The sequence below is a fragment of the Cyprinodon tularosa genome, unplaced genomic scaffold (genome assembly GCF_016077235.1).
Source record: "Cyprinodon tularosa strain WSP-4 unplaced genomic scaffold, ASM1607723v1 ctg139, whole genome shotgun sequence".
Taxonomy (NCBI): Eukaryota; Metazoa; Chordata; class Actinopteri; order Cyprinodontiformes; family Cyprinodontidae; genus Cyprinodon; species Cyprinodon tularosa.
The window spans coordinates 221,086-235,341 of NW_024038210.1; the positions used below are offsets into that span (position 1 = coordinate 221,086).

Consider the following 14,256-nt stretch of genomic DNA (forward strand, 5'->3'; position numbering starts at 1 on the left):
TTTAAGAAAGAAATAATACATATTTTACTATTACACATTTTATCATGTGACACGCAGAAACTTTATATTCTATTTTAATGATAGACTAAGACAAAGTTGCACATAATTGTGTTAGAAAAGAACACATGGCTCTCAAACTGTATAGAAACTTAGCATCTTTCTGTCTTTATGGGGGATGTTTCTACCAATGTTGCACCTTTAGAGAGCAAAAAGCAACTAAGTATTTCTGCAATTTTTTGATTATGTTCCCATCTGTAATGATTCTAATGCATTATATACTTTAATCTGTAGCAATCCATTGCTTTAGGCTGCTTTTCTTGTGGACATTGAAGCTCTGAGCAAATCTTACATCTTCTGCAATTTCTAATAGGTTTTATTCCAGAACTGCCTAGTGTTTAATACTATAATGTTAAAGATCATACCTTCAGGATGATCAATCACATTGTGTTACCATGTAATGGTGTTTTAGGTGTAATGTGCATCAGTTATATTCTCCCTCAAATAAAAACCTGCAGAAGTTTCCTGTGATTTCCTCCCTCATTGTGAATACATTCCATAATTGATCCCCATGCTTTTTTCCTCGAGCTTTTGTATTTTTTTTCTTTAAATTATTCTTATAGTTAACAGTGAGACACCCTCTGTCTCTTTTTGTTTCAACTTCAGCCGATTAGGGACGTTTATAAACCTGCCATTAGCTTTAATCGGCGTGAAAGACAAATAAATAATTTTTGTCATTCTGTGTTGACAACACTTCGCTGGTTATGCGCGTTGCTGCATACTCGCACACCATTGGTCGGAACATCTGTACATCATTTGGCTATACGATGTCGCTCCGCCCTCTTGATATCTACGCGCGCGTTGATTGGTTCTAAAATTATTCTACTGAAACACGACTGACCAATGGCCGTTGAGGGGGAGGGTTCTTCTCTACAGTTGTGGAATCGAACGTCCCCGAGCGCACACGGCGTAAAGGAGAGTCTGTGGAAGGGACATAACGGTTTTCTTTTCGGCCCCCCTCTCCACTCAGACAACAAGAACCAACTAAAACCTGAATTTCAGAGGGGTTTACACAATCTTTTTCTGCTCTAAAGGGGGAGGGAAGCGAGGGATTGGAGCAGCAAGTTCTTTTTTTCTTTTTTCCCTTTTTCTCTTTTTCTAAAAAAGAGGATTTTGTGTTTTCACGGTGGTTCACTCTTCGCTCTCGCCGCAAAGATGATGGTCGGAGAGGTCGAAGTGAAGGAGCGACCGAGGCCGAGTCCAGACTATTTGATGCAATTATTAAACGAAAAGAAGCTTATGACCAGTTTGCCAATCTCTGCGGAATCTTCACGCACCTGGAGCGGCTTCTGGATGAAGGTAAGCTGTGTTTGTATCATGCGGGGAGGTGAGCGGGGGAAGGGGGAGCGTGACCACGGCGCAGTCCGATGTCGGTACCGCTTCTCCGGGTGTCCCCGATGAGGAACGGGGCTCTCCCGTCCTGTCTGCCGCGGCCTGGACACAAAACTTAAAGAAAATGGCCCCACTCGAGTATATAAAAAAATCTAGTTCTGCCCTGTTTTAGACCACGGCGAGCGAGTTTAGTTTTGGAGCAAACGGAGTTTTGCCGAGGTGAAAACTTTGCTAGACTCACTCGGAGAAAGCAGAACTACATGACCCCGCTTAAAAAAGTATGATAAAACGAATGTGTAAAGCTTTAGCTGTATTTAGGAAGTCCTCGGTTGTTGTCGACGGAGCGTATTTTAACATGTTTCTCAACAGTTTAGCTCGAGTTAGCCACATTTGAAGCTAGCCGAAGACTCCTGCGTTCCTCTGAACTCTCAGCACGACGCTGAAGTTGGTGTCCGGTTCGATGCTTCGCCAGATTAATGGGCTGTTTGCTGCATTAAACTAATCTGAATTTACTTAATCTGCAACAAAATAAACCTCAATCTAGGTGGATTTATCATAATTGAATTAGTTAATTTTAAACCATGCGTGAATTCTACAAAATAAAATGTATAATTTATGAAACTCAATTTTTGTTTGTTATTTTTGTAGTGAAAGCTTACAATAAAATGCAGAATAAAGAATAACATACCCCAAAATGTCTCATCTTAATAGAATATCTTATACCATATTTCAGCTGTATTTAATTTGTTAGGTCTAAATAGAAAAAATCTTATATGTTTTTATTTACTCTCCTCTTTTACTTCTTTATCAACTTAGTGTGGAAACCCTCAACCATGTCGAGCTTGAATAGAAATAGCTTCAACAAGGATTTTTGTGTTGTATCAACAAAACAACTAAAATAAGACATGTCAAGCTATTTATTACATTGAAGCATATATACAGTTGTATTTAGGAAAGCTCATAAAAGTTTTCTATTTATTTGGAATCTGCACCAGCATGGATAAAGTAGATTGGGGTCCATCTTGGAAGCCATGAGGGTGAAGAGGCCAGCAGGCCTCAAAATGGGTCTTTTCATCTTCGTTTTTTTCTCTCAGTTCAGGTTTGACCAGATTCTTAACGCAGTTTGGTCATTTAGTCACGCTTCAAATCGGACACTGACTTCACTGTCCTTAACTCAGCTACGTACGTCTTTAAAAACTAAGTCAGGGTGGTTTTCCTGTCACCGATTAGATTAATCTTTTAATTTCCGTTTCCAGTTGAATTAATTTAGCCCAGGCGTGGTGTAGTTGTCCCCCACTAGCAGCGCGGTGGAATGTGCAGCTTGTTGCCCGAACAATGGGCAGCGAGGGAGGGGTGTGATTTGGGGGGCTGGGGGGGTTTGCTTTATCTAAACTTTTTCACTAAACGTGGTGCTGCTTAGTTTCTCCTCTGTTCGCTCATCTGCTTTATCGTTTGTCTCACCAGCAAAACATGTGCTGCATATAATCCAGGTCTCCTTTTTCTTACAATTATGCAATAATTTTATTTTTATATTCTCTAAACATCACTATAGGTATATGCCCAATAGATCTCTATTATATCCCCCCAAACAGTCACAATTCAGCTCTGGAAATGTGGCTTTTCAGTTGTTGGTATCAATAACAGGAGCTGCTCTGAGTGGTATGTTGGATCTGTAGTTTATATAAGGAATCAGGGGACACTAGAGAGCGCCACTGTCCCCCTATTGTTTGTCACGTTGACCTGGACTTCACAGTAAATAAGCCTAATGTGTAATGATATAGAATTTGGGAGCTGCTTGGATAAGCTGAGATTACTCCAGAGGGGGAAGAGAAGCGCATAGTTTGTGGTTTCGGTTGCATGTCTGGATGAGTTCACCCTGTAGTATGTAGTTGCTAAACCGGTCTGTATGGATTTTTTTTCTGCTTGTCTTGATGGCTAATAAACAGAACAGAAATGGACAACATCTCTTCCTCTTAGCCGCAAAAGACGTCAATAAAAATGTGTTTATAAACCAGCTTTTCTAGATCGAGCTGATTTGAAAGTGAATCAATGTTTTTAAAAGTGATCTGATTAATATTGGAGGAAAATTTCACTGGTTCATATTTTAGCTTGCAGGGTTTACATGGTTCTACCTGTTTATGCCATGTGTGTGTTCAGACTTTTATAGTTAAGTAGGAGCTTTTCGGATAATCTAGATTGGGGATGAAGAAGCTGGATTGAATAACTTTGTTCTTTTTAGAGGTTTCTTTTTTTGCAGGGGATCACGTGATTTTTAAGCCTGTTCATGTCTGTGTAAGATGTGTTATATTTTCTACCTTATTCTAATGGTTTTAGTTTTTTTTTCTTTAACATTTTGGAAATGTTTTTTTTTTATGCCAGAAGTGCAACTCCTTGCTAACCTGGAAATGAGAAACTGTTTTCATTGCTCAAGAGTGGTCAGGAGATTTTATTTATGCAATGTAGAAAATGTTTTCACTTCCCTGCCTTCTCTCTGAAAGAACCTCCTTTATGGAAAAACTCACGACAACCGTATAAAGAATATGACCCCCAAAAATGTCAAACTCTATTCTAACAGGCTACATTCTGCTTCCTTTGTGCTATGAACGGTGTAGAAGTTGATCGTTTTATGCAGAAAATGAAAATTAAACTGGTGGCAACTTTCAGCCCCAGTTTCTCTCGCCTAAACTCTCATCTCTGAGGTTTGCAATTGTTTCCACGGCAGCGGCCCAAACTTTACCCTACTGCCAAATATCACATGTGTGAGATGAAGGTCATCTCAGTGCAGCTTGTTTGACTGGTATGTGTTTTTTTGAAGGTTTGTTTACTCTTAGCCTTTACTTATAGGTGGGAATTTTTGGGGTCAGACTGATCACTCGGCCTGTCCTCTGTACATGTAAACAGGTTACACCCTGTATCAGTCTGTTGTGTCCAGTTTACTCTATTAAAGAAGAGAAAATAGCTGTTGTGATGATTTTTGCAATAGTAGTTTCTTGAAAGTTATCAATTATTTTCCTTTGTTGTGTTTGTGGTATATGTGCTTCTCAAACTGCTTTATCTCAATAAAATCAACCGCTTTGTGAAAATGGCAAATAATGCTGCGGCTATTTAAAAACCTGTTGAAATTAGGTCAGCTACTGGAAACTGAAGTAATTCAAACACAAAAAATAATCCCAGCCCTTCTGGTGACAATCAAAGCTGGCGGTCACTAAATGCCGTGAGTGCTCAGATTGGTTGACGCATCGTTTGCATGTTTGGATGCGACCATCAATCCGTAGACTATTAAAGACGGTCTTTAATAGTCTAGTCTAGCAGCACCTCTGACTTCCCTCCCCCCCGGTCCGTCCCATCTCACGACAGCTGCATATCTCCCTCACCCACCCAGCATTTCTTGCATGTCTGCACAGCTGTTTCCATAGTGGAAGAAAGCAGACACCACCCTTGTGTGCGATGGCTGCTCCGCTGGCATGTGTGCGTGGCCCCTCCATACTTTCCCAATATGCATGTGGTCCCTGAAGGTCACTCTGACCGATTGACAGGCCTCCTAAGAAATCCCTTTGCGCTGCAGTTGTTCATCTCCTTGGGGTGACACCTGCTGTGAAGGCTTTTTTATATTTTCTTTTTCTTTACGGGCTGCCTGCCAACTAGCTGCTTCAAACTGGGATATTTTTTCTTGGCAGTTTTCGACGGACTATAAACCATCTAGTGCTGCAGCCTGTTTTGAGACAGCAGAGCACTTAAGAAAGAGGCGGATTGGACCGAATATGGAATAAATTAGAAGCATTTACTAATTTAAGATATTGTAGCTCATTTGGAAAGGGTCCTTTGCTTTGTCTTCTTTTAGAAACAATAGGTTAGCGTCTCAGTTGGCTAGAATGAATATAATCACATTAATCTGGACATCTGTAGAAGCTTTAGGAGAGCTCCAAGTGGGGAAAAAATTATCTGCAGAATTAGAGGATATTTAATTTGAGTAAGAAGTAGCTGATCAAGTCTGAAGGGAACTCCCGATCACTATCACTCAGACATCCAAAAAATTTTATTTTTATGATTTTCATTTAATCTTGTTGTATGGAAACAGGAATAGTTTTGGTTAAATTCAGATAACATTGCTAAATGAGTGGCCAGACGTCCATTTTCAGGCCGCCGCACTCAGCCACATAGAGAGGCCTGTCTGAGTTTGGTTTAGCAGACTGAATGACACATTCTCTGTCCGAGTCTCGTGGAACCACAACATGACTTGGCCACTGCGGAAAATGTTCCCTGTTTTTGTGTCTGCGGCGGCAGACAGTTTTAAATCTGCGTCAGGATTTTACCGGGACAGTCCTGGGAGAGCTGTCAGCGTTTGGAGAACAAACTGTCTGCCTGCTCACTGCGGCGGCAGAGAAACGGTCCTCTGGGGAAAATCTGTTTAGGGAACAGATTGTGCTGAGAGAATCCTAAAAGTCTTCACCTGATTTGTTGTGATTTTTTTTTTTTCTCTCTGAGGATTCCTCCTTTTTTTCAAGCAGCTCTCCTATCTAGCTAGGATGACCTAATGTGCTTTGCTGTATTAAGGTGGGGTAGGCTCCTCCAGCCTTTGACTTCAAGTCAATTTAGCAGCTAACAGGACTGAGCACATCTCACTGAGCGAGACACTGCTTAAAGTTGAAGGAACACAGATAAAGACGGACAGGATTGGGGATCTGGGGGTGTTAGGCCAGGGCTTCTGTTGCAGGAAGAAACCTGTTAAACTCCCAACTCTTTCTCTTCTCCTCACACGCTCTCTCCCAGGGCACCACTTAGAAACGGGAATTGAATTAACTAAGAGCCATTCTATGGGATGGTTTACTGAGCTGCAGCCACCAGTGTGAAGGCAGGAGAGGGAGCTTTGTGTTGTGGTCCCTTTGTCTGCCACCACCTTCTCATGCGGTGCCTCACAGTTTCTCCTTTGTGGGGATAAATTAGGTTGGTAATGCTGTTTGGGATTGATAGTCTCCTCTTTTATATTTCAGAAGTGCCAACAATAGCAGCCATCGGCTCAGTATCCAATATGGCTGCTGCATCTATAAACACATAGCATGTTGAGGGTTACTCTGTAGATATCTGCTTAGGAACATCTCACTACCTGGTAGACATCAGGATGGAGAGAAGGAAACAAGAACTGGCTCCCAGACTGCATTGCTTTCAGAGATATTGTGATGAATTAACTATTTTATCTTACTGTATTCAAACCCCAAAGAAATCCTTAAAGGGGCGGTCAGCAAATCAATAAAAAGTTTCTCATGCAGAGATTTCTGTGCTCAATGCATTGCACTGCAGAAGTATATTATATTAAATTGCAATATTGATGTGTGTAATATTGTGATTGCAAGGCCTGCTTTGTATTTATCACTTAAAATCCTATGCGTGACTTAAAGATAAATAGCTTTTTTTTCTTTTATCAAACTGTTGGGATTGTGTTAATAACCTCAAGTTGCTGCTGAAGATTCTCCGTCTTAACAATCAACCTCAAGTTTATTGTTTAGAAAATGTGTAATTGCAAAACTGTTAATTAAGAAAATAAATGCGAATTTAGAAAAATATTGCTTCCATTTTAGAGACCTGTGCTAAAGGTGTATATTAGATATATACGATTAATGCATAGTTGCGTCAAACTGGAGATGGACAGACATTTTCTGTTCAGTTGAAGTGAGTAATTTCTCTTCTTGATGTTTTGAAGGCCTTTGTCTTCAAGTAAAAAGTTCAAATGAAACAGACTATAAAAAGCCATGATGATAAACAGTTGTTTTTGTAATGCTAACAGTTTTGTGAGTCATTTTATCTTTTGGCTAAAATTCTCTCCAGTAGTTAAAAGAAGGAAAAAAAAAAAAAAACACTAAACCTAGTGTAAGAAATGAATGCAGTGATAACCATTTTACCAATATTGAGTATTAATGTAAAAATCCACTTTTCCCTATTAATTCCAGAAAACACGGCTTTCTACTGTAGCTTTAGAAATTTTAATGTCACAGAGGACACCAAATGCTGACAAAAAGGACAGTAAAACTGTAGCCAACAGGATAAATATACGTTTTCTGTCTACTCCATGCAAAGCCCTGAAATTTAATGGCTAAAAGATCATCCTTTGCTAACAGTCCTAGTTTTGTTTCCGTATCTCATTGAACAAAATGTGAACTTGGTGCCATATTTCTGTGTAATGACGTGTTCCTTTAGACTTTAAACAGATAGAGAGACTAATTGTGCGTTATCCTTGTTTCCCAAAGTTTTGTTTTTTTCGCTTGTCAGGAGAAAAACAATAAGTTCCCTTGAAGTGGGAACAGTTTTTGTAAATTGTAAAGCAGCCCTGAGTTTTGTTTCCAGTATATCTGTGTGTGTTCAGTAGAAGTTGCAGTTATTGACTTTTAAAGTGAGCATCTGTTTGTTCCTTGTTAAAACTGCAGCACCTGTAGGGGCCTAATTGGCTTGGTGAACATGTTCCTTTACTCCTTTACTATCTTAAAAGGAAGAGACGTATAGTCATTTGCTTTTTTAAACGTCAGGACAAGGGGAAAATCCCAATGTGTTCTTACTTTACTCTTGAGCACAACTCGGATGTGATCTTCTTTCATGGTTAATGTCTATAACTCAACTATTCACTGAACTCTAATCGGGACATTTTACAGCCGCATGCAGTGTTTCTTGTTTGTTTGCGTGTTGGCCTCACCACAGTTTCAGCCTAATCTCTAGTCTCTGTTTTGACTCAAACTTTAGAACATCTTAACTCCTTTTGCTCTGACCAGGCCACTCCTATCTGGGATACTATATGATAAAGTCATCCAACGACAGCTCCAGGCTCTTATCTCAGGCCTCAATCCCGTGAGTGCTGGGCCTCCTTATCACTGCTGCCTCTGCCTGGCCTTCTGTCTGTCTTCTGCCCTGCCCCAACCGCTTGCGTTGCTTACTATCTGACTGTCACTAACACTTAGCATCGTCCCCTATACACTGCTGCCCATTAAACGGCACATTGCAGGAGCAAGTTTATCTCCCATAATTTCCCCCTGAAGCATTTAAAGCAGAGCGGTTGCATTAAAACTAACAGAGGATGAGGATAAGGTAACCTGGGTGCAGGGGGATTATTCCTGACGGTATTTTGTTGTGCGCTGAAGTGGGAGTCATAGCTCCGAGTGTTTACTACATAATGACAAACGAGGTTAAAGAGGAAGATGTTGAATAGGATGTTGCAATCATTCTATTACAACATTCCCCTGACTCAGACTCGTTTCTATTTTTTAACGTGGCGCTCCACTCAAACCCATTTTCTGGCCGTTTTGTACAGCCTATTTGCCAATGACAACAGCATTTACGGGAAGTTACGGTCATTTCAGGCTGGAAAAACTAGGGAAGACAAGTCAGCGGTTTGTTTTTTTTTCTGTGTCACAGACGTAGAGGGAGAGGGAGCTCTTTTCTCACTGAGGTGACAACAAAAGCTCCTCTTCTGTTATTCTGTTCCACTGAGATGTCTCTGTTTTAGATTTCCTTTGAGTTATTTAGATTAAATCATGAATCATCTCTCATCAAGTACCTCCATTAACACATTTGTGTGAATAAAGAAGTTAAACAGTGTTTCTCTGTGAGTAGTGCTCACCCCACCCGGCTACATTCCTTGAGTGCTTCAAATAGCTCTCCCACTCATATTTGTGTAGTTTTTGCCCCCATTCCCTCCTTCTCTCACTGTAGTTTGTAGGTTTCTGCGCTGTCACAACAGGTATATTGTCTGACAATAGTTTTTTTTTTTCTGGAATAAAATCTGCAGTATTTACCAGCATTTCCTGGATTTACCCAGTTTGTCATAAGAGCTAAAAAAAAAAAATGTTGAATGCTCCCTCTGTTCCTCTCCTCCTCGCCCACCAGTCTGCATTCATTTTCTCTCTCCGTTCAGAGGAGGAATGTCAGGCGAGCGTTGGCAGCCGGCTCAGGAATTTTACCAGGAGCACAGTCAGAACACTTAACCTCCAGCCTGATGTGTGTTTACCCCACAAACACTCAGAGAGCATTTTAGCTCAGTTTAGCATGAGTGCCACAGTGAAGTATTTCAACTTCTTCTTTGGTTTCACCATCTGAGAATAATTTTTTCCATCATGGCTCCAAAAAAATGAATCATGATTCCACTTGAAGGTAAAAATAAAAGTCCTGTCAAGGTTTCATATTACACTCAACTTTTAATTTATATATTATAAAGGGTGGTGTCTCCAGAGGCAAATTCAGGATTAGTCAATGTTGGTGGATGTGTCTTTAGACCGGGATTTCCTTCTAAGGATTTATGTAAAGATATTCACACAGAAATATGGAACATTTTTTTTCAGAGCATTAACCCCAACATAAAGCCATTATAAATGATTTGGTAATAAAGTGATAATTTCTGCTTTCATTTCGATCTAACTCAATGTGCCTTTAATGGGCTGGAAGTTTAACTGTCTTTTGGCTCAGTCTTCAAGTCGTGAAAGTCCTCCAGACTGAAAGTGCATTAGTGCGACTGCTTTTTAATGCAACTTTCTATATTTTTCAGTACACAGAAGATTTTAAGTGTGTTTAAATGTTGCTAACTACATTGTAGAGCTGGAGAAAGGGGCACAAGCAGGGAAATATCTCTGTTTCTCTAATGAAGGGTTTAATACAAAGGGGTTGATTAGGCATTGTCTCATTCAAGGAGACAAACTTTCCTAAACCTGTCTAAAGTTGTCTATCAGGTTGCAAACCGGGGGAGACCGTTTGATTTTGTGTTTTTTTATTTTATTTTAGTTTTTCGACAGTGCAGCACTGTCACTTACTGTACTTAGAAGTTCAAGTTTTGCGCCCCTGGTGGCTAAAAGTTATTTTTGCTTTAAAGCATTCTTAAATATGCTTGCATTGAAAAACAAGACTATTAAATGGACCGAAAATGCAGTTTAAAGAAGAGCTTTGTAGTATTAGAAGATTAAATTAAATGGCATCCTTTCTCTCCTGGTAAAGCTGAAATATAAAATGATTACCAGACCCCAGGTCCGACCTTTTTAAAAAAAAAAAAAAAGTGTTCTTTCAATAATCACAATATGTCATTAGAAATCTTTACTAACAAAACAAATCAACAAGATCTCATGAGGTTTTCCAGGGCCATATTATTGTAAAAATCCCAATATATCTGTCTTTTGTTCAGATATCGGGATACATAGGGAAAAAGTCTTATTTTGACACATGTATCATATCACCAAATTCTTTCCAGTAAACTCCCCTGGGAAAAAAAAAAAAAAAAAAAAATATATATATATATATATATATAGTGTGTGTGTGTGCTTCATGCCACTAAGGAAGGAATGTTTCTAGCAGATGTCACTCAGACCCCCGAGATGTGCTAAAAGTAACGCCATAATGCAGTTGGAGGTGCTGTAGACTAGGCATGTCCCGCCTCTTTATTCTTCTTCTTCTTCTACAGCAGCTTCTCCATTGCATGATTTTCTCGACAGTGACATCTGGTGTTTAAAAGCAGAACTGCTAGAAGTGTTGTGAGGCGTAGTAAAAGCTAGCACTCCATGTGTTCATGCCAGCATCAGCTCATTAATGAACTTTTAGGCCAGTTTATTTTGCACTCACACTCCTGCTACTGTTTTTCTTTACAGTCTGAACTCTGATCTTAGTTCTTCATGTCAGCTTTGACTTGGATTCCAGGTTACGTTGAGATACTGCAGTGAAGAGACTAAAGCAGAGCTGTGCTGCTGGCACTGCTGTGTGGGTTTTAGTTTTAGTGCCTTCTGTGCCGTTTAGTCACAGGTTACCCACCATGAGTCTGTAAAATATTGTCTTGCTGTTTAGATAAACAAAACACTGGCTTGAGCTTCTTATTTCTAGACCACAGAGTTAATCCATTCTTTAATCCACTTTGAAATAACCAGTCAGTTTTGTTTATGGTTAGAAGGATTTTTCTTCTCTTTTCTCCCTTTTTTTATTATGATAAGATGGATGGCTGATGAAGAAAATATGAATGCAATCTGCTTGAGTTGTTTCTTTGCAGCTTTGCAGGTTGTTCTCTTCAAACCTTCAGTGGTGCCCAGAAAGTGAGAAGCAACAAACTCTCCCGATGTAACTCTGAGACATTTTGAACAGTTTCCACTCTTCATGGACATTTTCTCCAAACAACATTTCTATCCCAGCTGTTTTTTTTTCTTTGTATTTGAATGTTTAAACTTTTCTAAAATAAACTTAAGTGATGTGTTCCAGTTGCAAAGAGACCCAGCTTTCTAACCCAGCTCCTGCTACATCTGCAAAACAGAATTTTATTTTGGCTTTCTGCCTCACACTCCTTGTGTTCCAATGTAAAACATGGTTCACTTAGCATAATTTATGCCCACATGCAACACACCCAGCAGCAGCAGCAGCAGTTGCAACAACAGAAGCACATGAATGAAGTCAGGATTTTGCAACAGCCAGCAAACCAGTTCTGTGTCTGTTCTTTTATTACTAAAGGCTGTCATGCTTGTAGTAACACTTAATATTTGTCAGTGTGTCCTGATCGCTGCTCGAGGTTGGAGATTAGAGACAATAGTTGGTGTTGTGTGATTAGGCTTTGATTAGTCCGACAAAGAGCCTCTTTAGCCCATGAATGAAACAGGAAGGAGTGATGTTACCATTTCACAGATAACTAGGAGGAAAGAATGTGTCGACTAAAAGGTTAGTGCGTATGTGACCCTCACCACCGCTCTGCCAATCGATTGTGTCGACTGCGGGGAAAAAAATGGCAACCAAGGTTGCTTAGGGGAGGACAGCTTGTGTGATGCACAGCAGTTGGATTTCTGTTCTGTGAATGAGGTCATCTGGTTAGATATGAACAGGGCCACTGACCCCCTCCTCAGCTCCACAGGCCAGGCCTCTGTGTCCTCTGCAAATGTTACACAATGGCTTTTTGTGCTTTAATGGGCCAGACACGCGCACTGTAGCATTCCAGCAAGTTCACAGAAGTATGCACACAAGCATTCTCCTCTTAGAGTTGTCAACAAGTCATTGCATTTCAATCTGAAAAACCCACACAAAGAGAAAAAAAATTTATTGATACATTACTTTGTCTTTTCCATTCAGACCTCGGCAGGAAACATAGCAGGCCTGAAACTGGTGGTGGAGTGGAGATAGATGAAGTTGGTCAGTCTGTAGACTGCTGGTTAGCGAGACGGTATGCTGAGCTTTATGGGGAGATCCAATGGACTGCATGAGCTGATGCTAGAGCTTCGCTCAGGGACCTGGAAGATGGAAGTCCAGCTTGGATAACACAGGTTGAGAGAACCTGTCCATGATGAGCTGAGCAAGCATGAAGTGACAGTGGAGAGGAAAAACTCCCCATTGGGAAGAAACCTCTGGCAGAACCAGGCTCAAAATGGCGGTCTTCTGCTGAACTGGTTGAAATGTGATGAGGAATGAAACTCTGATGAAGCTTTAGCTGCAATGATTGAGGTGGGTTGAAACGGGGTCATCTGAATGAAGTCAGACAGCAAATCCACCACCTGCGCACTTGGAGCAGACAAGGGCAGATTGGAGGCCTTTTAAGATTAACTTTTATGCCGATTGGCTTGAAGATGTCGTTCAAAGATGATTGGCTGTGTCACAGGTGGATGTAGGAGAGCAATGAGTTTCTTCAGTTGAACTTCTGTCTAGGCTCCATTTATTACTTATACATTTTGTCTTTGGAGTATTTTCTTGGCTGCAACATAACCCTAACCCGTTGGTTTTAAAGGACAGATTGTTTGGCTTTACCAGCCTGAAGCGCTGTATCTCTTAAACCCAATACGAAGATGGGTATTTGGAGACAAGTTTTACGCTGAATAAATATGATAAATCGGGCTCATATATCAAGCCTGACTGGTTTCTGCACACACCTTGGAATGCATTCAGTGAGTCGTTTTGAAGATATTGCAAGCGAAACAGTAGTTGGTGATTTTGCTTTTAGATTGTCAGTTACTGGAATCCACCTGACAAGATTGACAACCGTGCAACTTCAATGCATCAATCAGTAACTAACACAATAAAATAAAATAATTGGAATGACCTATTATTTCTTTATACTCTCTTATAAAGCAAAGATTGATTGAGGGGATGTTTGTTTATCTGTATTGTATCTCTTTGTGCTTCACTCTGAAGTTTGAAGGAACATTTGTACATTTAGTTGTTTTTTCTTGCTTAATAAAATACACATTGCACAAATGATTTCATTCATCAGATTTTGCTTAGAGTTCTGCTGCTGTTTATATGTCAAATAGAATAGAAAATCCCTTTAGTGTCCCACAATGGGGAAATTATAGTTAAAGTTGCAAAAAAAGAAAATGGAAAAACAATCCACTGGACTTTGTTTCCAAGTTTTACGACATTTCGCTTCCTGTCCAGGAAGCTATTTCAGTTAAAAAAAATTAAATTTTCTTTTGGAATGATTTTGACCTGTATAACCTGTATTTTGACCTGTATAACTGAGAATCTTCACTGGCTCTTAAAGATTTATTGTTTCTGTTCATTAAATGCCTTGATCAGAATTCGCAGCTAAAGAAAAGCAGAAAAGCCTGATCTTTGCATCCCTGATTGCAACATTACTCTCCAGACCTCATGCCCGACTCTAACAACTGGCTATCAGAAATGTCTGAATCAATGTGTACATCCGTGTCTCTGGTGTTTTCACTGTGCAACGCACCGTTAGCTCCAGCTGACCCCATTAATGCTTTTATTTTTCTGCCAAATCAACATATTGAATTAGTATTGGGTCGGCACGCTAGTGTGATCTGTTTGCCTGTTTAGTGTTGTGAATGAACTCTGTTGTAACTTAATGTGCAATTAACTCTACTGCTTTTCGATGCGTGACGGTTGATAATCACATAGCAATCTATAAGATGCGTCTGTTTA

General features: G+C 40.0%; 1 protein-coding gene across 1 annotated transcript in view; it reads left to right on the forward strand.

Annotated features, from left to right (window-relative positions):
• Nucleotides 1-941: 941 nt before the first annotated feature.
• Nucleotides 942-14,256, forward strand: part of qkia (QKI, KH domain containing, RNA binding a) — a 94,430-nt gene continuing 81,115 nt past the window's right edge. Inside the window, 2 exon segments of the mRNA XM_038278145.1 lie at nucleotides 942-1,309; nucleotides 1,312-1,356. Coding sequence (XP_038134073.1) covers nucleotides 1,213-1,309; nucleotides 1,312-1,356 — 142 coding nt within the window. The 5' untranslated portion in view covers nucleotides 942-1,212.